This window comes from Thermobia domestica, chromosome 15 (assembly GCF_964235325.1).
Source record: "Thermobia domestica chromosome 15, izTheDome1.hap1.1, whole genome shotgun sequence".
Classification (NCBI taxonomy): domain Eukaryota; kingdom Metazoa; phylum Arthropoda; class Insecta; order Zygentoma; family Lepismatidae; genus Thermobia; species Thermobia domestica.
In genome coordinates this window covers 75,298,803-75,323,360 of record NC_137468.1, presented here as the reverse complement: position 1 = coordinate 75,323,360, position 24,558 = coordinate 75,298,803, and the positions used below count along the sequence as shown (strand labels likewise).

The 24,558-nt window shown below is 34.7% G+C and overlaps 1 protein-coding gene across 1 annotated transcript in view; it reads right to left on the bottom strand.

Moving 5' to 3' along the window:
* The window catches only part of LOC145671091 (NACHT and WD repeat domain-containing protein 2), a 183,050-nt gene that overhangs the window by 35,086 nt on the left and 123,406 nt on the right, over positions 1-24,558 (bottom strand). The window contains exons 16-20 of the mRNA XM_081739848.1: positions 23,960-24,179; positions 18,686-18,898; positions 10,702-11,018; positions 7,867-8,202; positions 3,579-3,690 (exon numbers count right to left, since the gene is read on the bottom strand). Coding sequence (XP_081595974.1) covers positions 3,579-3,690; positions 7,867-8,202; positions 10,702-11,018; positions 18,686-18,898; positions 23,960-24,179 — 1,198 coding nt within the window. The remainder of the gene's footprint in view (positions 1-3,578; positions 3,691-7,866; positions 8,203-10,701; positions 11,019-18,685; positions 18,899-23,959; positions 24,180-24,558) is intronic.

Below are 24,558 nucleotides of genomic sequence, written 5' to 3'. Positions count from 1 at the left end.
AATTAACTTCTTTGCTCTTTGTCTTCAAGATTAATTTTGATTTGAATCGTCATAATATTGTCTACAGAATCTTCCTAATCTTTGAAACAAATTTTCATTTGTTCAGTCTTTTTACAATTATTCTTTGTAAACTGAATTCCAATTAAATTTATTTATTTATGGATTAGGTAGGAAATGATTAAAAATTATATTAATGGAAATTCATATTCGACTGTTTCAAACAATTCCATGAACTTGTTGGACACACACGTATATATTGTTTCGGAAATTGGTTTATTTTATTTTTTTTATCAAAGAAGTAATATAATTTGAATAGAATTTATCTTAATAATCTATCAATCACAGAAAAGTAAGAACCACTGTGATTATGTTCTTTTTCAAAGTTAACTACAATTTGTAAGTTCCCGTAACTGAAACTGTAATTTCTGATTGATGTGTGATTTTTTATTATTATTATTATTATTATTATTATTATTATTATTATTATTATTATTATTATTATTATTATTATTATTATTATTATTATTATTATTATTATTATTATTATTAAACAAACGTAGGTCATTAATCAGAATTATATATGAAATAATCAATATTCCCTTGTAATATTATTAGGGCCATTCCACGCGAAAGTGAGCCTGAACCCAAATTTTCGAAAACTGTTAAAATCAATGCATTTTTACGTATATATGAAGTAAATAGAACGAAATTTACTTTTTCACAAAGAAAAACTTATTTATACTTAGAATTCACGTAAAATTTTAAGTCTGAGTTGTGAATTTGTAACATGTCAGCTGGGAGGAAAATTTTTATTCTTGTTATCGGCAACATTTTACGGTATACTGTGCATGTTTGGCTGAAGTAACTTCCAGCTATTCAAGATGCTTCTTTTTGCTACAAGCTGTAGTTTAAATAGTGTTTACAGGATAAAAATTGTTTATAATATCATTAAAGATATAAACGTCAACTAGAGTGTCCTGCCCGTGACAGAAAACTACCAAAAGTTATTGTACTGAAATAGCAAATTTGTGAATGTGGTTCGTACTTAGTAGAAGTAACAATTTTCACGTGTACTTCACATTTACTAAATTTTGGACTAATGCTAACAATATATTTCGATTTATTTCAATTTGAAAACTTGTCCTGCCCGTGACAGTGGGCATGCCACTGGTGGGATAGTTTGTGTACATTGGTTATTCACGATAGAAAATTATTCCATATGTACTAAAATAAAGTTTTCTAAGCATGAACATTATTTACTAAAATAGAGGATTATGTACTACTGTCAGTATGATGTTTTAACTTAAAATAAATGTTATATAAATATTATCACTAGTGTTACCTTTCTGTTCGTTTCAAGGGAGCAGTAGATGGGATTGAAGTACGTACAAAACGGACAGTATGGAACTTTGTGAAACAAAACAAAGTAATTGTAGAATGTGCTGCTAATTTCGTAGCAGCTTTAAACTCTTCGTTTCAAAATATATCTGTTTTACTACTGTCATCAGCAGAAATTGAAAAAAAAAAAAAAAAAAGACGTTTTGAATAAAAGACGGGAAAATGATCAAGAGGGACAGATGTCAATTGAGTGTCCCCAATCAAAACAGTTATTCCTGCAATTTGACAGTGAAAATTTGGTAGTTCGTCGAACTTTTAAATTAGAGCTTCATCCGTATAAAATCTTTAAATTTCTAACAGACTTGTATTCAGATTCTGAAAATGGTGACTCCAAAAGCCATGAAGGTATCCTGAGGGACGATTTACAAGGTTTGTGCATGTTAACAAGGCATGTGTTAGACCAGCTGTTGAAGATATAACACAATAAACATTTTTGTTGATGGGATTTTTCTCTAGCGGACAGAAAAAGAAAACATAGACATGCAATTATCGCACAAAGCCCAGTAGAAGAGGACGAAGAAGTCAAGGAAATTCGTATGAAGACCATAAGTGATTGCGGTAAAATTTTCAAGACTGTTGAAGATGTGTCTTACGTGCATTTCGATCAAATAATACCTTTGATACCAGCAGTGCTGTGCCCCGGGGGGGGGGGAGGGGGCGAGCGTGGTTACGGCCCCGGGCGTCAAAGTAAGGGGGCGCAAAATTCAGGAGGAAAAAATTATATATATAATGGAAGGAAAACAGTATTAAAAAGTGCTCAAAATCAAGGAAAAGCAGAGTTTATTTTCGAAAATTTTCTTACGCATCGCGCCAACTATGGTGACGCGTTACGGCTGGTCTGTCCATCTCACTTATATTTACGGGGGCGCCGTCGCGACGCTCGTATACTCTCTCCCCGGGCGCTGATTTTCCACGGCACGGGCACTGGATACCAGCACCTATTTTATATACTGTTAGACAGTGTTTTGTACGAATTTCCCTACAAGGTGGGTGTAAATGGGCAAATAAAAGCATTTGCTAAAGTGTAACTGGTGAGAAATAAGTGTACGGCATATTATTACTTTATGTGGTAAAAGCGAGCCTCAACTAAAGTAAATATAATTATTTATGTAAAATGCTATAACAGAACAGCAGAAATTAACTTATTTTCCATTTTATTTCATTTTTGAAATCATTCTTATTGAGATTTTGTGTGTTGATTCACACGGTGTCCTGCCCGTGACAACCATGTGTCCTGCCCGTGACACAGTAAAGTTTAGTTTATTCATTAAATAAATATTTGGCAAATTTCTATTTTGTGAAGTTTGTTTAAAAATTTCATCATTTATACATTTCCGTTTAAATAAAAACATTTTGAGCTAAGAATTCACAGAGTTTTGTAACATTCACTTGGTGTGTCGAAAGTTACTTCTCTTTTTTGTCCCCACCCGTGACAGACATTTAGGAATTAATATTTTCTACTCTAAACAGAAAAAAATACTGAAAAGATCAGCTACATATACTCCTAAGTCTGTACTGCTCATATATCATATAATTAGCAGAATTTATGTTGTACTTTTAGAAATATACAACTTTAAAGCATCAAAAATGTAGTGTAAATGTCCTGCCCGTGACGATGGAATGGCCCATTAATTATAATGTATCGTATTTGCCAGCATATAAGCCGCACTGTTTTTCCTTTTAGATTAAGGTCAAAAATGGAATGTATCTTATATGCCAATACAAAAATGTTGGTTATTTCCATTTTAATAAGTATTTCCGATTCTATTTTGTTTGTTGTCCTTGTTTTCTTAAGATATGCAGCAGCAATCAGTAAATGTTATTTGGATACCGTTTCATATTATGCATACGTTACTCTAGATACATGTGCTGTAGACATTCCCAGTCGTACGTGCGATTCTTCATTTAACTTGAGTTAAGCACTGCTGAGTGTGTGTATGTTTCTTGATAAAATATCTGTTTTTATTATTTTTAAATCCTTAAAATGTGTACTGAAAATATTTTTTCCTTAAAATTGAAAACAGAAATTTAAATCGGGGTACGTCTTAAATGTCGGCATATACGCTAGAAGTAACACAATACACTACACATATATTGTTACAGCTAAAAATAAGGGGGAAAAATTTATAAACAAATACATCTTAAAGTTATTCAGTACAGGATAAATAAATTATACATACTGAATTCCAATTTCCCACAGTTAGAGCAGCAAGAGATATTATTCTGCCGAAATGAGCATCCAGGACTTTCATCAACTCCCCGCTCTCCATGCTCCATACATACAGGTTTTTCCTGCAAGTTAAAACATTAGACGGGAAAAATGCTTGGACGGAAAATATTTATTGCAATAATACATTTTATATCTAGGATTTTCTAAATGCTGAAAATTATGTATAACAGAATCTATTCTTTTGTATGTTTAGTTACTTATTGTAGGATTACTATTCTATTATTCGTCATTCAGTGTATTCACTTCGATGTAAGATTGTAGAATAAGTGAAATCCGCATAATTTATTCTCTTTCATATCGAAATTGGGTCATTACCAGGGAGATAGGAAGGACATTAACGCATGAGTAATCAGTTTATCTCTTCTGGAATATTTGGCTGTCGATTTTTCGGTGACTGGTAGAGATAATGACCGTAGACTATGGGTTTTCTAATAACAACAATATGAAGAAAACAGGTCTTAATTTACTGTAGTATATAGAAATTTGAAATGTATGTATCAAAATTATGCTTTCACATGTTTTACCCGTATACAGAGAGTACTTTCTTGATTTTAAACAATACTTTATAACTTTAAACACTTTTTTGTAACACTTTCGTTCTTGTAATGTATCAGCTTTTTCGATCACATGCACTAATTTTCAGAATTTGCTTATCTATTTTTGAAATGAAAAATGAAATGAAATCTTTAAGATATACGTCTCAGTTATTCCGGCTAGGCTAAAGGAGACGGTGATGATGAGAAATTGATAAAATGGTGGAATGAAGAAAGTGGAGGAAACGAGAGAACCCCGAGAAAAGCCACGCACACAGTGTCTGTCCATCACAAGGTCCACTTGGCACGAGCTAGGATCGCTTATGTACTTTTATTGAGCAATAAAGATTTCTGTTACTCCAAATCAAAATCCCATATCCATACTTCTGTTACTTCCATATCAGTATCAGAAAGTCCTCTATCTCAGTCAGTCATGACAAGCCGGATCATGAAATACTTTGATACTAGTATTTTTTTTATGAGGGTGTAGAAATTAATTGACAAATCTGAAGTAAGTAAAGACTAAAGTGTGTTTCCAAAGCGAGTGAGTACTCAAGTGTGTGTGTGAATCCTAAAACAAAGGATCTGTCCAATTAAAGTTTACGGATTCTAGTGTGTCTAGAGTTTTGTGGAAAGGTAACACCGTGTTTACTCACGTAATAGTCGCCTTCGCATAATAATCGCAACTTAAGTTTGAAGTAAAAACATTCACCAAAAACTTTCTCCGCATAAAAGTCGCAGTTTAGGGATTTTTGTCTTTGTGAACAAGACTTCCTTCGAGATTGTTTATCATGCGCGATTCCAAGGAAAAGAACTTTATGTGTTTACAGACACGTAACATCGTGACTCTTCTGCCCTCCATTTTATGTTGACACAATGCTGTATGTATCAAAATTCGAAATGGTTTTAATCATAGCTATAATTGAATGGCAGCTTTCCTCGCGCAATAGTCGCAGTTGGATTTTCACATTAAAAAACTGGTATAAAAGTGCGACTATTACGCGAGTAAACACGGTAGTTTTAGTGTCATAATAGTAATATGTATCAATGAGAAATGTTCTGGTATCATTGAATATACCTATAACCAGACTTTACGGGATGCGAGTTCAATGCAAGATTTACAGAACAAGTACATGTAATTATACAAGCTAACATACAGCATCCTGTATAATAACAATGTATTCTGTCATCCGACAGATGTTTGACTAGTATCGTTGACTGAATAAACTTTGAGGATATAAAATAAAATAAAGTTGTTGGCATTAGCACTAAGAGAAAAAGAAGTTATTTGAACATTGCTTGTGAAGAAATGACGATATTCACAAATATCATACACCGTGAAAAGGTCATTTATATACTGTGTACCATTGAACATCAGTATTTTTATAATTTATATATCTGTCGGGGAGGTGAAATTTGTATAATAAACTACTTGGCTATATAAAAGATAATCATAAAAATACTTGTGTTATCAACTTAGTGCGAAACTATTAAATAACACGATTTACAAAGTAAATGAATTTCTAAGCAGCTGTTTATGTAATTTAGAAAAAAATGATTACGAAATTTCGTACTTATATGTTACCTTGTAACTACAAATATTGAAATAAACAGTAAGAAAGATCATGAATATAATAATTATTATATAGTTGTAAAATGATTTTATGGTTTCATTTCTTAAGTTGTTAAAACAGAAGCATTGTATTTGTTCTGAGTATTTTATTTGTTTTAAACATTTACGTATTCTGTATATTGTGTACAAACTTACGTGTACTAATAACATGGTTCATTTCATGATTAATAAATCAAAGAACAAAACATGTATTCTGAGGGATGTGATAGAGGGCATATTACAAGGAAAAAGTAAGAGGTAAAAAAAAAAAAAGACTACAGTTGATGGACAGTATAAAAACTTGTAGCTGTTACGTTAAACCATAGAGGTTAACCGAAGAATTTAGTCAACATCCGGTAAGTGACTCTCCAGTGATGCCAGAATTTTCGATGAGTAAAATTTCGCAGAAAATAAAAAAGCACTCTGTTTTTGCAGTACATGAAGGAATATCTTACATAACTTGTTAATTGGTTTCAAGAAAATGACCACACTATGCAAAACTACGTCGTTCGAGGTCAATTTACAAGTTTAAATTGATTTTATTTATTGTTGTGAGTAAATTAAAATCAGGTGTGCATTTTGTTACGAGATCCTGCTGAATCAGATCCTCCAATCGGCGTTACTGGCGAAACAAATCAAAGTCATGATCAGTAGTGATTTAATAATATACACTGTAAATTGAAGAATTGTTGCCTCAAGACATTATAATTTTACACTCTGTTAATTTTAGTAGCCTATAAATTTATTAGTCGCTATTTCATTGTTCATTACTTTCTTTATTAACAAACAAACTAAGGTGTGCTAAGTAACTCTTTGTCAATCTAGTTCTATTATTCGTCACAAACATTTAGAGTAGTAGTTTATGAATGAGGAAAAGAGGTATAAAAACTAAATACTACAGGAAATCCTTTCGAACTTATAACAAAACAAAAAATATATTTATTCAATTGTAAATGAAATATACGAATAAAGGAGACAGATTGAAGGTGAGTGATTGAGAAAGGGACTGATGGAATGAGAATGTAGGAGGGAACTGGAGAACCCTGAGAAAACCCACAAACGCGATGTTGTTCACCACAAACTTTCATTGGCCTGGTATCCAGAGGCCTCCATACCAGAACTGAATACTCTACCACTGAGTCGCCATGCTTCTGGTCTTTACTCGTACTTAGTATCATCGTACAAGTCAACACTTAATTCCACTTATACAGAATTTTCATCTAACCATGCATTATGGGTATTTAGTGCTTTTATTTTTTTATTTTTAGAAATTTGAATTGGCAAACCTATTGCCGTTTTGTAAAAATATATAAAAATACGAAGCTGGATTGGAAAGTTCGTGGCCTGACTAGGGAAGAATTACTTTATGTTTCTATACATTAGCTGCGTAACTATATACATTGATAGTCACTGTGTAAAATTTCATCTCTCTATTATTTCACGTAAGGAGTTTCAAGTAAGGCGCTAAGTCATCGGAAGTGACAAAGTGAAGTGAAGATTTATTTCTTGGAAAAGGGAAAGACTGTCAATTCTGAATACTACTGCACCCTTCTGCGACGTTTGCGTGAGGAAATCAGAATTTTTGGCCAGAAATGGTGCGAAGAAATGTATTGTTTCACCAGAACAATGCGCGAGTTCACACGTCCTACGGTAGAAATTTATCCTGTGGGTTCGAACTGTTGCCACACCTGCCCTATTTGCCTGATCTGGCCCCTCGGACTTTCACTTGTTTAAAACCCTGAAATATTTTTGGCGGGGTCAGCGATTTTCTTCGGATGAAGAGATGAAAATTGCCGTGCTGGGATATTTTGCAGGGGTCGAGGAATCATTTTTAAAAAGTGGTATAGAACTATTACCAGAAAGGTGCCGTCAAGGGGGATTACGTGGAAAAAATAATGCATAACTTATCCAAATATTTTCTAATTTTGTAAGTCAGGCCACGAACTTTCCAATCTATCCTCGTAATAAATAGAGCAAAGCCCGAGTTCCTCAAAACTACAGTTGGGTGAGGACTAGGCCTATTTAACACTCTTAATAATTTTAAAACCATCAACAATGTTCTGAATAAACGTGAAATTTGACTGCAATCGTACCTGACCCCAGCTACTGCGTAGTCTTTTCTTGATGACAGAACACATGAATTAGACATGAGAGCTCTGGTAGAAATATTCCTAATCCCATGTGGTAATAATAATGATGTGTGAGCATCATCTTCCAAATTCCAAACATGAAATCCATTCATACTAGTGCCAATCAGAATAGTATCCAGCTTATCTAGTTTCAGCTGCAACATATTCTCTTCTTCATTACCACACAACGTACGATCAAATTCCCATTTTGTGTCAGTGAATTTAAACACATCTACATTGTATCCATGTTCCCTTGTGCAGCAATACAATACCTTCTTATTACTCGTAAGGACCATAGCACTGTAATAAAAAATATTTTTTCTAACCAAGAATAAGAGTATAATACTAAAATATACAATATACAATATTATCATATTTGGAAAATAAATAAATACAATTTCTAATAAATGGCTATTTGATATTGAAAATATGTTAAACTGATGCTAATTGTGAAAGAGGTACGTACACTTAACAAAATCAGTATACAGTAAAACATTTCGGTGCTAAGAAGTATCTTCATCAAACATGGGAAATGATAGTATATTCCAAAACCTGCAAGGAACTAATCCTACTTCTTATGAATTGGCGCCCGAATAGGGACAAGTCTAACTAAATACAGATATACTAATTTAAATTGCCCAACTTTGGTTCTACGGTAAGCATAATATTAAGATTAACAAATGTAATCTCGTAATAGTTGTACATATTCGGTGAACCATTTATCTTGATATACTTTTAAACTAATATATACAAAACACTGACATTTCATACCATGCAAGTATCAAGAGGGGAACATTGACAGACTGCAATATAACCAGATTAACAGTATTGCTAACCCAACATAAAGTTGTATTTTCTTCAAATGGCACTAAATCAAGTTATTACATATTTCAAACCTACATAATATACAAAATTGAGAGTAGCACACTTGCTATGTAGTGTTGCAAAACTAAAGGCGCTACAGTATCACAAATATCGGAAACAGATTTTGCTTGCTTATGCAACAGTAGTGATGCAACTGAGACGGGTGAAGCAATGTATATCCAAAGTAGCTTAGTTTCGAATACTAGGTCATTATATGACGTATCTCGAAAGAGAAGGAACTAAGTGAGACGGGATTGAAAATTTGTTTTTATTCAAAGAACTTTCTTTCGAAAAAGTGTTTCGAAAAGTATCGTATTCAATTATGTAGGTGGTTTTGAATAGAGAAAAAGATCATAATAAAGTTTGCAGCTATTTGATATCTCAAACTATTCTGGAGATATGGCTACAATGCTAAAAATTGCTATATTGCTTTAAATGGGTATTTGTGGGAATATTTTAAACGGTTGTTGTTTCCTTTGCTTCTATAACATCCCAACAACAAATTCTGGCAGGTGTATTACAACAAGATTTCGGAATTACACAATTTTGAGAATGTTGCAAACTTTACCAGTGGTTACTGTATCTCCATAATGGTTTGAGATAAAAAATTATTTTAAACAGCATTATAGTCTTTACATCTATTGAAAACTATCTCAGCGATTGGATGAGCTACTTATCTAAGCAGTTTTACGAAATAAATGCTTATGAAAAATTTCATATGTTAATCCCTTGTAATTCTTTCTTATTTATTCGAAATCCATCATATCATGGTCATAGAATTAAATGTGCATTGGCTCTTCCGTCTCATTTGCGTTATTACTGCTGTAGATGTTACCACAATTTTGATGTTTGTGATACTTTAGTTTGCAACACTGAATAGTAAATGCGATATTGTACGTTTCCGTTTGGTATAGATTTCAAAAGTATACTAACCTAACGTAGGGCCATTTGAAAAACGTCACTTTATGTTGGGCTGGCAATACTATTAACCTAGTGATATCTCTGATTATATAAAACAATGTCTTTTTGATGATGTTTGTATGTTTCAAAATTTCAATGTTTCTTGTCTATTAGTTTAAAAGTTACAAGGGCGTATCAAGATAAATGGTCCACCCAGGCTCGAAACTAGCCACAGAGGTTTCGGAGGCCATGAATATGTTAGGGAGGGGCAAGTCACTAAAACTTCTCGTACAAATATCTAAATTGTGCATTTTGTATTTAGGTCTGGAGGGGCCACGAAAAGTTTAGGGGGACCAGGCCCTCTAGTCCCCCTCTGGTTGCAGGCCTGGGTCCACCTTGTATATTTTCACAAATATGAAAGTATACATAGAGTATTAAACAGGTGGGCAGCACCAAATTTACTGTATTACTTTAAAGATCTATGTGGCCCTCTTGCCTTTTTCATCTCGAATAGTACTCATTTAAATTGATTTAAAAGTTTTAGTGAGTTCGAGATAGCATGCAAGAAAATACATGGATTTGAAAAATCTCCGAATTTTAGAATAACGTTTTGAAATTATCACTAGGATTACTTAAAAAAACAACTTTTTCAATCTAAGGAATCAGATTACTTACATTTATACAAAGTAATTTGATATTTATGTTTGAATCTGATATGTATGTATTTATATTTGTATTTGGTATCTAAGCATCAATTTGTAAGTTTGGTTAATACAGTCTAAAAGTACAAGGGAGAATACTACTTCGACTTGATATATATATATATATATATATATATATATATATATATATATATATATTGCTCCTTTTATCTAGAACCATTCTAATGAAATAATATATATATATATATATTCTATTTCATTAGAATGATTCTAGATAAAAGGAGGAATGTGTTGCTCTTTCGTAAATATAAATGTAAATTACACGTTAGTCTGATGTTTTGCTTGAGTAAACTAAATTAACTACTTTCATTACCTATGAAACTCTAAAGATTCTAGTTTCCCTGCAGCTGTAGCTGTATGCAGAAGCATATCTTCTTCATTGAGGTCTCCACTCCAGAAAATCAGTCTGTATTCTTCAAGTGAACTGAACTCCATCTGAAGAAGAGGAAGGCGTTCTGGACTGTTATACCGTTCCTGCATCTCGCCTCGCATGTTATAGCGACACCAACTTCGTTGCCCATGAATAAACAAATATGCATTAAGAAGAAATACCCCTCGAACTGACTCCTCGTTCTGCAGGGGATTGTTTATGATAATAAACTCGCTTGTAAGAGTATTAAGGAGTACTGTCTGCAAAAGGAAAAATAGAAATTGAAATGACTTGTTAACTTAGAATCATATATTCTTTATGATCGTAATGTGCAGCTGCGGCGGGTTGTCAGTTCTATTAGCTTAGACATTTCTATAATAGTTTATCAATATATTGTCACAGAATCTGAAATAAAGGGATGTAGATGGGGATGAGAACTGACAACTCACACACAACTATTATAATGAAAGGTTATGCTTTAACGCATAAATGAAACTCAACTACTTCAAATTGATAAATCAGCGACTAAATCAGGCAGAAGGTAAAAGAGTGAGAGAAAAGGGGTACTTCACAGTAATAAGCGTTAAAAATCAAACATTAAATTCTTTATAGATGTGTGCAAAATGACAATATGTAGATGTGCAAAGAAGTTTTATTTATCCGGAAGTACTATGATTTGCACAAAACCAGAGTAGTAGTCTAATCTTACTTTACATTCACTTTTACCCCTCTACGAGCTTTATGTTGTAAAAGGGAATAAAATAAAAATCACAATTGCAATCATTGGAAAGACATTGTTAATATATGGTTATAACTAGACCACGAACAAATTTGGAATTGTTGGCCATAACATCCAACATATCTTCTCCCTTATGTTAACAGGGCTATTACAGGGTGATTTTTTGAAACTCACGGATTTCATTTGGGTCTAGAATTTCTAACCGATTTTCATGCGGTTTGTGGCAAATGATCAAGTAAGGATGGGAGATTTATGGGACTATGTTTCCTTGTTTAAATTGGTCTGGAATAATATCGATCACGCCTCAAGAAAAACCGCAAATTTTTGCCAATGTTCCTGACAATTAGAATAAGGTTTTGGATTTTTGAAGCGAAACTGCAGAAAACAAATTAAGTGTTAGTCATAACACCCATAAATCACATGTTGAATAGCTATAGCCAGTTTCTTGCCACAAACGACGGAAAGATTTCTTGGGTGACCTAAGGAGTCGATAACTGACATCTTTTACAACAGCCGCCTGCAGGACTAGCTCGGGAGAGTAATGCTCCCGGAAGTAGAAACGAGAAAAACATTTCTGATTGGTTGGCGTTATCCACTTCTTGCCACGTTGCATTCAAATAGCAGACAACAAACGCTTGCTGCTGTCGGCCTCAGTGGCTGAGTGGCCTACCGCTATATGCTAGTAATAAAATCCTCTTTTGGCGCGAGTTCAAACCCCGCCCGAGGAGTTTTTTTTTACATTTTTTTTTACATTTTTATAACACTTATTAAATTAAAATAATATGAAAATAATACTTAAAAAGTGATTTATTTATTTTTATGCAGATAAGTAGTTGTAGTACTTATGCCCTTGTACTCCATGATATAGGGTAGTTTTGTTCCCCGTGTACTTCATGATATAAATTTTGTGACCAACTTAAAATAACTGGCTAGGATAGCGCGTAAAACAGCTGTCTAGAGTAGCGCGCGGAAAAAACGTACTTCCGGGGGTATTACTCTTCCGAGCGGGTCGTCCGCCTGCGGGGTCCGATGCTTCCCTGTCTCACTCAGAAGTGATCCTGTTTCTTCCAATTTATTCACTAGTGACCCAATTATGTTCCTGTCTGGGGCAGAACGTGAAACAAATTTGTTTCTGAATACCCTTTGCATAGCAACAACAAATTCCGTTCTCCAAAGTTTTAACGATAAACTCATGTTGTTTCAAAGAGTACACTATTCTCACTGTGCGCTGATCATACTCACACAGTAGCACAGAACTGTACAGCACAATTCCCAATACAGTCGGTCCAGTTTTCTGTTTCTTATTGACCTTGGTGAAAAATGAAATGAAAATGAAATGAAATGAAATCTTTGAGTTTTACGTCCCACGGTTATGCCGGTAGGCTAAAGGAGACGGGGATGATGAGAGATGAGTGAAATGAAGAAAGTGGGAGGAAACGGGAGAACCCCGGGAAAACTCACGAGCACGGGTTTTTGTCCACCACAAAGTTCACTTGGCAGGGGCTGGGATCGAACCCGGGACCCCAAGCACCAGAGGTGAATGCTCTACCACTGAGCCACCGCGCTCCCCCTTGGTGAGGTTGTCATCTAACGAAGAAAACTCAAATCTCCACACCGCACCGCACTTCATTCCAATTGTAAGGTACACTGGCGAAAATTTGCTGTTTTTCTTGAGGCGTAATCGATAATAAATTTAAACCAGTAAACATAGTTCCATAAATCTCCCATCCTGTCTTGGTCATTTCCCACAAATCCATGAAAATCGGACTTCGTTAGAAATTCTAGACCCAAATGAAATCCGTAAGTTTTTTTAAAAAAAATACGCTGTACTTTATGTGCAATGTAAGGAAGAGTAGATTTGATAACGCTGATAAGAACATATACAATAAAAAATATAATAATGCCATATATAGAATGTGTGACGAAAAGTGTACGCAAAGGACTTTCGCAGGTTTTAATCCCTCTTCAACAAAATATGAAAAATAATTATTTACAATGTTAATACTCAGAAAGAATCATAATATTATATTGAGACATAAACATCATATACTTAAATACTACTATTTATACGACAATTTATAAAATGTCTAAGTAATCAAAGATTCAATACGTACCGTAAGTTAGTAGGCTAAAAACTAAAACACAGATTAGCTTAGTAATATCACAATACTGAGAATATTAACATATAATAGGATTTTTAGTTTTCATTTGTCAATACTTTGTCTTTTGGGCTAATTTTAACTTGAGAAATTTGAAACATCGTAATATCGAGAAGCACATTCTAAACAGTATTTTTAGTTTAATGTACAATGAAATTTCACTTGATACATTTCTTTAATTAATACTTGTGGAACAATTAGTGTTGAAGATATGGGGATTCTTTATTAATCACATATCCACTGGGTAAAATTTAATGATTTCCCTTTTCTATTTCTGTAAATTTCTTTCCTATTATTATTATTAATATTATTACTTGTAATGGTTGTTAATATAATTATTTAAAAAAGTAAGCGAATAGAATTGTAGTCAGGGAAATAGTCTTACTACAGCGCCGTAGTGTCAATATATAGAACTACAGCTATTCGAATTTTTCGTCACGCCAAGCTTAAATTGAACTGGGCGAGAAAAATTGTAATATTGAGTTAGTGAATAGTATATTTAAAGTTTTGTATAAAGCAATTACGTTAAAACAATTGTTTCGTGAGTGTAAAAAAGGTTACTATTTGATAATGTGGTAAATGCCAGATATAAATTATATTGAGTAAATTTTAATGCTTACATATTTTTCTTGAAATAAGTGGTTAAATAGGTTGCTAGGAATGTACGTTGATTCGAGAATTCATGATCTTGTATTCTAATAGAGCTTGCATAACTTTTGTCAGTTAAAAGCTAAATGATTTGAATGCCATTAATATATGAAGATATACTTTATAATTAGAGAATTTAAATCGAATGGTATGTTGTTTCACTTGTCTTTGAACCAGTTATAGTACTGTTATTTTTGTTGCAATTTTTTGAGAAAAATTTATATTAAAATAGCATAAATGTATATTATTTTAAGGGAGATTATGATTAATTTAACATTTTCAAAATCTGTCAAAATTTAAAATCAACTTTCTTTCTTATACATCTTAATTGAATATAAAAATACAAAATGAACTAATGGAATCATCAAGTGATGGTTCAAGTGTTCAACTTCCATCGGTTGAATCAGCTGAATCAGGTGAATCTGATGCCCATAACATTGATTCAGTTGCAAATATTTTCAGGCCTACTAACGGCAATTTTTCTACTACTACTAAATCTATGAATGTGTTACCAAGTCCTCATTGTGGAAAACATTATGCGAATTCCAGAGGATTAGCTATACACATAGGTAAAAAGCATCAGATCATAAATGCAGAGGAAGATTGTTGCCATATCAATAATAATAGCTATCCTGATTATAAAACTACAAGTACTAACATCTCGAACCGCAATAAATGCACACAGGATTTGACGTTTTCTTACGTGGGCAAAATATTAATATAGTTAAGGTCCTCAACTCACATTTTAAGGCGTGTCTCTCGTGGTGCTCGAGCTGCAGTGGCTGATGCATTTGCCGGTTTGTTACTTCAAATAACTATTTCAAATGACGTAAAAGATTGGATCAGCCTGTTTTTATTTCCATTAGTAGCACTAGTCGCTAAAAAATCATAATATGTAAAAAAAAAATCTTACCTCCTGGGTAAAACAAAAACTTCGTCTTTGGTGTAATATAAGTATTGACGCCTTAACCTGGTATCCCACAAAGACCAGGAAATCTCTTCCAAAACAGAATTTTCCAATCTTAAAATTGTAGAAAACAAACTTGCAGATGGTGACATCCGTGTAGCAATCTGTCTACTAATGTCAGATGATACGGTTGCAGTCCCCGATATTTATGTGTTTGAGACGTTGTTGGATAAGCATCCAGCCCACTCTGGTGAATTTACTTTACCGAATCTCCCTGATGTGCCCAAACAGCTGTTAAGGAGTTTTGGTTAATGAAGTTAAAGTTGCTATTAATTCGTTTTCATTTGGCAGCGCGGGAGGTCTCGATGGTCTTCGGCCTTCGATTCTCTAAGACCCCCTATCCTGTCAAGTACTTGAATCGAAGAAAAGGCTCGTAAAATCATTATTAAATATGTTCAATTTAATTATTTCAGGAAAAGTACCTTGGAAGTTCGCTCATTGTTTTTCGGAACTAAACTTACTGCTCTAGAAAAGAAATATGGTGGAATTAGACCTATGGCCATTGGGAAAGTTTGGCGCAGAATATCAGCAAAAATTATATGCTTCAGAACATGGGAGCATTTTAAGAACTTTTTTTGTCTCCCCATCAACTTGGTGTTCGTGTTTCCAATGGAGCCGAAAAAGCTGTACATGCAACAGGGGTTTATTTTTCCTCCACTCACAATGCTCCTAAGGCTATCTTAAAGCTGGATTTTCGCAACGCATATAACGAGCTTTGTCGGGACTCCATGCTTACTATAGTGTTGAATGAATTTCTCCAATCTATTCATATGTTTACCAATGTTACGCTCAACCCAGTGATCTATTCTTAGGTGAAGAAACTATTTCATCCCAGAGAGGAGTACAACAAGGCGATCCCCTGGGCCTAGCCCTCTTTGCTACGCGTATAACCATTCATTCCTTAGTGAAATCAATTAATACTGAATTAAACATCTGGTATTTGGATGATGGGACTATCGCAAATGAACCTGAAGTAGTTCTTTCAACTCTAGCACAAATAAATGATAAGGCATCTGAACTTGGCCTACATCTGAATTTTTCAAAGTGTGAAGTTGGATTTCTTGGGCCAGATGAAGCCAAGTTCGACCTATTATTTAGAAAATTTGACGAAGCTGCCCCAGGAATACGTCTCCTAACTAACCAGGATGCTTGTCTTCTAGGCGCCGCTCTCACAAAGGAAGCATTTACTAATGACCTGTTAAAAATATCGAAGTTAGAATATTTTCTGTCTCGTCTCGCCTCGATTTCTGCCCATGCAGCCTTTCTTCTTCTACGTGCCTTTTTGTCAATCCCTCGTTTAAACTACCCTTTACGATGCTTTCCATCTTGAAATGAAACTCCACTACTGGAGATATACGTTCTTATCCTTAAAATGGGCCTGGAGTCAATTTTGAACTGTTCTTCAAGCGACGAATCTTGGATTCAAGCATCCTTAACTGTGGGATTAGGGGGTCTTGGTATTCGACGATCCGTGGATATGGCGATTCCTTCCTTTTTAGCGCCCTACCACGGATATCTTCGTTTAGTCGAGTCTTTCCTACCAGCTGGACCTAGATGGCACAGTTCAAGAAGGCTCTAGCAAATGGAAAAATTTAACAGGTACTGGTCTTCCAGAAACTAACAAAAGAGGTTCTCAGGCATCTTGGTATACACAAATTGTATTCCATTTCCGTAAACTTCTCTTACAGTCAGTTTTTGCTCCAGAGAATAAAACCAGGATTCTTGCTGCCTCATCACTACATGCTGAGGCATGGTTGAATGCAATACCCTTCCCATCATTAGGTCTTCATATGATTAGTGAAACATTTCGAATCGCTGTCGCCTTAAAATTAGGTTCAGCTGTTTGTGAGCCACATCGCTGTCCAGCTTGCCGGGATCAAGTTAACTAACGTGGCCTGGATGGCGTTTCATGCATGAAGAACCATGGGCAGACACGCTAGACACTCTTCTGTTAATGATATCATTTTACGAACCCTAACCACAGCTGGAATTCCTTCCATACGTGAACCCGCAGGCTGTTGTCGTACAGATGGTAAACTACCCGATGGCATGACATTAGTTCCTTGGATGAGAGGCAAATCACTAGTATGGGACTTTACATGATCAGATACATTTGCCCATTCAAGTCTCCCGTTGGTTGTTATGAATGCTGGAGCTGTTGCTAGTCGTAGAGAGGCAGAAAAGCAAAGGAAATACAACAACCTCCTTGATAAATTTATTTTTGCTCCAATTGCCATCGAGACTACTTATCCGTGAGGATCTACAAGCTTTGATTTTATTAGACAAGTAGGCAGACGCATTTCTATCGTTACTGGAGATGTTCGTTCAACGTCTTCCCTAATTCAAAGCATAGCTATTGCTTTCCAACGTGGCAATGTGTCGTCGGTTCTTGGCACCTTACCACATGGAAAGGAACTAGATGAGGTGTTTCTTTTCTAACATAAAGGACAACACTTAACATTTATACAACTGGACGAAATAATGTAAAAAGAAGGTCAATTACATAAATGAAATCGAAGAGCAGCAAAGGAACTTCGAAGGGAGAAGTCTCCTTACCTGTTATATAAATTTTATGTATATACAAAGTCTTGTATGTAAACAAATACTTGTTTTCTGATGCGACAAATTCTCTCTCTCGCTATATATATATAATTATTGAATTTTGAAGATCTAAATATTTTTGAAAGTTTAATCTGAGGTGTTAAAACACGTGAATTTTAAAACACTTTTCAAAAATAAGTTAAAATAACATTACTTAGAAGTTTGCTTTCTCATTTCACCTTATTAAAATTTCTTCATAATAGGGTCATATCTAGTTGCAATTTTGGATTTATATATATTGAAAGGTTCAGCTATTACTAGCTATTCTTATATTAATAGCGACAAAATATTTAATATGGAGGGGGATATTTCATTCCTCCTCGGCACGTTACATACTGCGGTGAATACTTAAATCATATACCGTTATCCCATAGTGGACCTTAATAAATTAAGTATTAGATGAATACCATAACCTTGACTATTCATAGGGAAACAAACAGAGGTAAGCGATTAATACCAATTAAATCGATTAATACCAATTAAATTACCAACATGTTATAAATGTATGATGCTGTTTAAAATTATTATCACAAAATGGTATTTTAGTATGGCATTTGGTCAATGATTTGGTAGAAACTGCGTTTCTTCCTGTAAAATTGGTGCGGGGCTCTGCCAGACTGAGGTAGTTCCCTCGTGCTCTTCTTGAATTTAATTTCTGTCTTTGCCTAAAAGCAATAAAGACCTATATTATTTTGAAGAGCATACTATAATTCAAATACAATTATCTCAAAAGGTACACTTTGTACAGTCGAGATCTTTATATGTAGGTTAATATAATTATTTTAAATCTTAGCTTTTCGTTGAAAAGTTTACCTGGTTATTGTTAGTATATGCAGCTGCAAACTTATTGTCTGGACTAAGAACCAATTGCTGCATGATGCCTTCAATGCCAGGATTCACATCACGTGTTAGGTCACTTGTAGAAAGATCCCATGTGATGAATTTGTTAGATACAGAAACTATATATCTGTAATCGGAAGTCAAACAGAAGCCAAAAACTGCAAATTGATGCCCTTCAAGAGAATACTGTAAGGAATTGTAAAATAATTGCGTATTAGTGCTTATTTTTATATAATTACACTCCAATTTGCATGCAAGATACTGAAAGTTATTTGTTTATAATAACGGCTGTTAAATTCAAAAGTAAGTGAGGTAAGTGAAGTAGGGGTAAAAGTGGATCTGAAAAGGAGGGGGACCATTACCAAAGGTAGGAGATCTGTGGGGGCCCCTTGCCTATCGTTGACCATTGTATTTTTTTTTAGAAAGTGGGGGAAGCCACAGATATTTTCTGGAAGTGAGGGGACTTCGTCCCCCCGCTTTCCCCCTCACTTTTACCGGTGAAGTAGAACTTCTTATGACACCATCGTTGATATGCATCACTATCATAAAATTCTTTCATTACTGCAACAGGATTTCTTCCAGTCTTTTATCCGGGAGAGGGTCAGAAATCAAATTGTGGAACACTGTAATATACTATATATATATATATATATATATATATATATATATATATATATATATATATACTAGCAGCGTTCACCCCGCTTCGCTGCGGTCACCCCGGAACGCAATAAACTTTGTTACTTAGATAATTTTTACTTTTTCGCTTTCAAGTGATATGATAAAAACCATAGAAGATTGCAGTAAATGTTAACATTATATCGCCTGTCATTTATGTTAACCCGCCCCGCTTCGCTGCGGTCACCCCGGAACGCAATAAACTTTGTTACTTAGATAATTTTTACTTTTTCGCTTTCAAGTGATATGATAAAAACCATAGTAGATTGCAGTAAATGTCAACATTATATCGCCTGTCATTTATGTTAACCCGCCGAGTGACACGGTCATGCGGGTTGCATATAAATACGTTTATTTTTACCTATGATGAACTAACAAAGGATTTGTACGTTATGGACACTTGAATGGTCAATTATCTCAAGACACTGGTAATTAAAAATTAAAGTGATATGATAAAAACCATCTAGGGTCCAAATCCTAATAACCCCCCAAAAATGAAAGAAATTGGTTCAGCCGTATTAGCGTGATGAGGGAACAAAGGATTTGTGCGTTCTCTTTTATATATAAGATATATATATATATATATATATATATATATATATATATATATATATATATATATATATATATATAGTGCTTTAGTAATTTATTCGAGCTCTGGGAGTAAGTAGTGTTGTTCCGAGACCAGAAATGTCTAGTCTCGTTTCGAAAACGAGACGAGTGTTGGGACTTAAGGTTAAGTTAATACGTTAAGTATGTGGATGGGCTCAAACGCATTTTATAATTCTAACTGAACCTTAAGTTTTAATGTTCTTTGCAAATAGTTGATTATTTGGATTGGTTCCAGAAACAGATTATGGAGATTTGTATTTAATTAATTCGTGGGGTAGGGTCTTGAGAAAGAGATTAAATATATAGTGGAGAGTTATGTAATTACTTGCAAAGTTGTAAGACGGATATTCTGAATTTAGTAGAGATTGGAGGCTTTTGGATGATTTAAAATTAAAATTAGAGCAAAATAATAAGTAATTTTCAACTTCTCGAGACGAGAAATTTCTCGAATCTCGTGGGTAAAATTAGGTCACCCAAGTCTTAGATCTCAAACATTGTCTTATTGTTACATGTTTTATAGTATAAAGACTATACGTTGATAAAGTGATTGTAAAAAATGTAAAGCATTCATCAACGTTTAAAGACATACGCAAGTCGTTACCCAATATACTTCAATAACAAATATGGTCTAAATTGTGTATATCACACTCTTTGGACCTATCGTGACGTAAAAAGATTATGATAACTTCTCGATAAGACTAAGAAAAAATAGGGTATAAATTTTATACTGTACATAACTTTAAGTAGCGAGAAAAGCTTTTTCGAAAATGGAGACGAGACGAATAAGAATTCCTTGAGACGAGATGAGGCTTTACAAACTTTACAAGAGGAGACGAAAAACCTTATTTCTTATCTCGCCTCGTGAGCAACAGTATTCGGGAGGGCACTGTACTATCTCCAGGAAGCATAGTCTCCCCGAACGTGTGCCTGCAAGGAACATTGACTAACAGATCTCTTGCCGAACTGAGAAGTTTCCATGTAGCACGATCCCCAGTTCATCTTTTGGTCTTAACATACTTGTTACTATTGTAGTACCTCCCATTAATTGTAGCCTCTTTTGTCCTGTCCTTGTACCTTCTGTCATATCTCTCAGGACATAGTTTCTTTTCAGACAATGTCCAGACCAGTTTCCCTTTCTTTTTTTTTCTTACCCTACTATTCTTAACACTTTCGCATAAGTTTTCCATTCAATCCCGTTTATTTTCTCCATTCTTATCGACAGTCACATTTACGAAGCCTCTAATACTTTCTAGTTGCTTTTCGATAGTGTCCATGTTTATTTACCACACAGTATAATAGTCTACACAAAATATTTTATGAATTTTATTTATTTTATGACTCTGTATTTAAAGACTAACAAAATATGGTACTTTTCCCTTCTACTTAAATCTTTGTATCTCCACCCTTATCCTTGGTTTTATTTCACGTTTGAACTTCAGGTCTTTGCTTATATTAAACTGAATATTGACACCTGTTTTATTTATCTCCTACTACTTCTATATTTGATACAGATCGCTTTGTTCCGGTCATTATTGTTTTTTTGTCCAATATTCATTCATTTCCATCTCATATTCTTCGCAACTTTTGTTCAGGTTTTCTAATATCATGTTGAATTTATGTTCAGATTTTACAACTAGAGCCATATTACCTTTAAACTTTATACACGTAGTCCTTCTACCTCACATTGATGTACTCTCCTTTACTATTTCCTGTGAATAGATATTAAATAACGTTGATACGATACAGATGGTTGTCAAAATAATAGAAACACTCGATAAAAATGCAGCTTTCCGGGTTAATATGACGTTGGACCAACTTTCGCCCTCAGAACAGTTCTGATGCGACTTAGAATAGTCGTAGAGACCATGAATGGTAGGAAGTGGAATATGAAACCATTTCTCGTTCGGTTCATAGCACTCAGTTCCGTGAGAGAGGACGGATGCAAAAACTGCACCGAGTTCATGTGTCCAAAATAATCACAGATGTTTACTTATGTTCAGGATCGGGAATTGCGCAGCTCAGAGAGGTGTTCTACTTTCATCCTGATATTCCTCCAACAGCCCCACCTATGTGAATGGACGCTTTATCATCCTTAGATGTAGTTTCATTATCCGGAAACAATATCTAACCGCAGGATGTACATGGTCCCCTAAAATGGCAACAAGTAGTGACGCAACCGGTAAGCGTCAACGCAAAACCCAATGAAAACAAAGATTTTACGGTTCACAGTATTACAGAGCCGCTACCATATTTCACGGTTGAGCGGAGACACTGCGGATAGTATGCTTGTTTGGACGTCCACTATACATAAACACGCCCCGTCGTTTGAAATAAGGTGAACTATGACTGGTACCACCATATCACACGTTTACAGTCATCAGCAGTTCATGTTGTTAGCGGCACGATTAGTTCGTGCTAAAGAGTGATGATTCCTTATCAGCGGTTTCGCTCTTCAATGCGGCACCGTATTAACTCGCATTGAACTTTGTCGACACAGGCTGAAGAACGTGGTAATCGAGTTTCCCTGCCTTTTGCACCGCAGTCGCACAACTGGTTTGAGTAACAATATAGTTTAATGCTCAGTGGATTCTGTCACCAAGGGTTATCTTCCGACCATTGTTCTCTTCGCTGATGTGATTTGGCGTGAGTTTTGTAGATCATAATCACCTTGAACACCATTCTTGCGATACACAACACATGCCACTTGGCACTTTCGTCACGCTCGTACCACTTAGCTACCTAAGCGCGAACAGTTTGCCCTATTTGGAAATCAGAGAGGTCGCCCACTTTACACTATCACCGTCTGCTCACTTCACTGCAACTACCGTTTTACTGTGCTTCACGTAGTACGTGATTTGCCTTAACCCACAACTACCAACTGCCCAGCGCTGTGGTCACCACCTGATCGTTGCCAACCCAGATATCTGCTTCGTGTTTCCAATGCTAGGTGTTCCTATATTTTGATAACCATCTGTGTATATATAAGATGAAAATTTAAATGGTCTTTTATCATAAAATGAAGTTAAGATTAAAAACGAGACAGACCTATTGAATTATAAATATAATAAAAGCAATAATATTTTCCCTTACTTAAAAGTAAATATTAGAAGTGCAGGGCGGATCCAGGACCGACTTCTGGGGGGAGGGGCAGTGGGTTGTCATACTGCTACTTTTAAGGGCTCCAAACTTTGGGATGGGTTTTATTTATATATATAAAATAAGAAAGCTTCCTCTTCTGGGAGCGGCGATCACCCCGATCGCCCCTCCCCTCTGGATCCGCCCCTGTAGAAGTGGTTATGAAGCAAAAGGAGTTTAAGGCATTGTTCCCAGGCATTTAAGGCAATGTTAAAATCAATATAGAATGAAAAATAAATACATATAACAATAAATGTTATCTATGTAAAACCGACACATCTTTAAAGATATGATGTGAAATCTTAATAAGTATATCAAGGTATTTGGAGTAATCCGAGAACCATAACTAGTAGTAGTTATTAAAGGGTTACTGTACAGTGCAGAGGAAAATAATTTTCTCTGCCTTAATACACAAAATTCGACGGCGAAAGTGCAAAACCTTGTAACTCATCAGAACCAAATTTTTCAGGAGAGCAATAAAACCGTTCTGCTTTTACATTGTTTTATATGCGATACGAGGTTTTAAAGTTAGTTTTTCACGTTTTTATTGGGTTTTCGTTTACGAGCTTTTGCATACACTTAGATTCAGATGTGGGGAATTGAATACAACCAAAATCTAAAATTCCGTATTAAAAAAAAAAGACAGAGAAAGAAATGGAGATACAAGGTTTTGCACTTTCACCATCGAATATTACAAATACATTCATTTTGTAATCAACGAAATTTGGTAAAATAATAAAAAAAAAAAAAACAGGTACTTTGTAACTGTCCTGGCTATCTGACTAAAATTTTGTAAACTGGTAATAGAAAAATAAGGATTACCTTGAGCGGTCCACCTGGCGTATGAAGACAGTGGTAAAGGGGTAAAAGAGCACAATCATCTGGACCTTCTTGATCACATTGCCTGAGCAGCATCTTAACATTTGGATTCATTCCTATCTCTGGAAGCAATCGGGATAGAAGCTGGGGAGCCAACATATCAGGGTAAACGCCAAGAATTGCACCACCGAGCCGAAGAGCATCAGCAACCAACATCAACTCTCTAAGTAACATTGTAGCAATTAATATAAACTATTTTTTAAAAAAGTAGAGGAAAAGCTTTCTATGCAATTGAATATTCTTTTCTCTCTTATTGTAGTTACTCAAATTCAGACCATTTTAAATATTAACTTATACGTATATTTTATGTTGTAGAATCTGCTGCAGGATATTAAAAGAGCTCAAACTGACTTTGTCATACATCATTAACTCGCATTAAATAAAAGAAAATGTTATATAAACGGAGAGCAATACATAGATTTCAATACGAAATACCATGAACTTAATGAACTTAGTGTTACTTACAGGGTGCGAAATCATCATAGTCGAAGTGAGGGAGGAGTCACAAGAATGCTTAAAAAACAACTCTTTGCACTGGATGA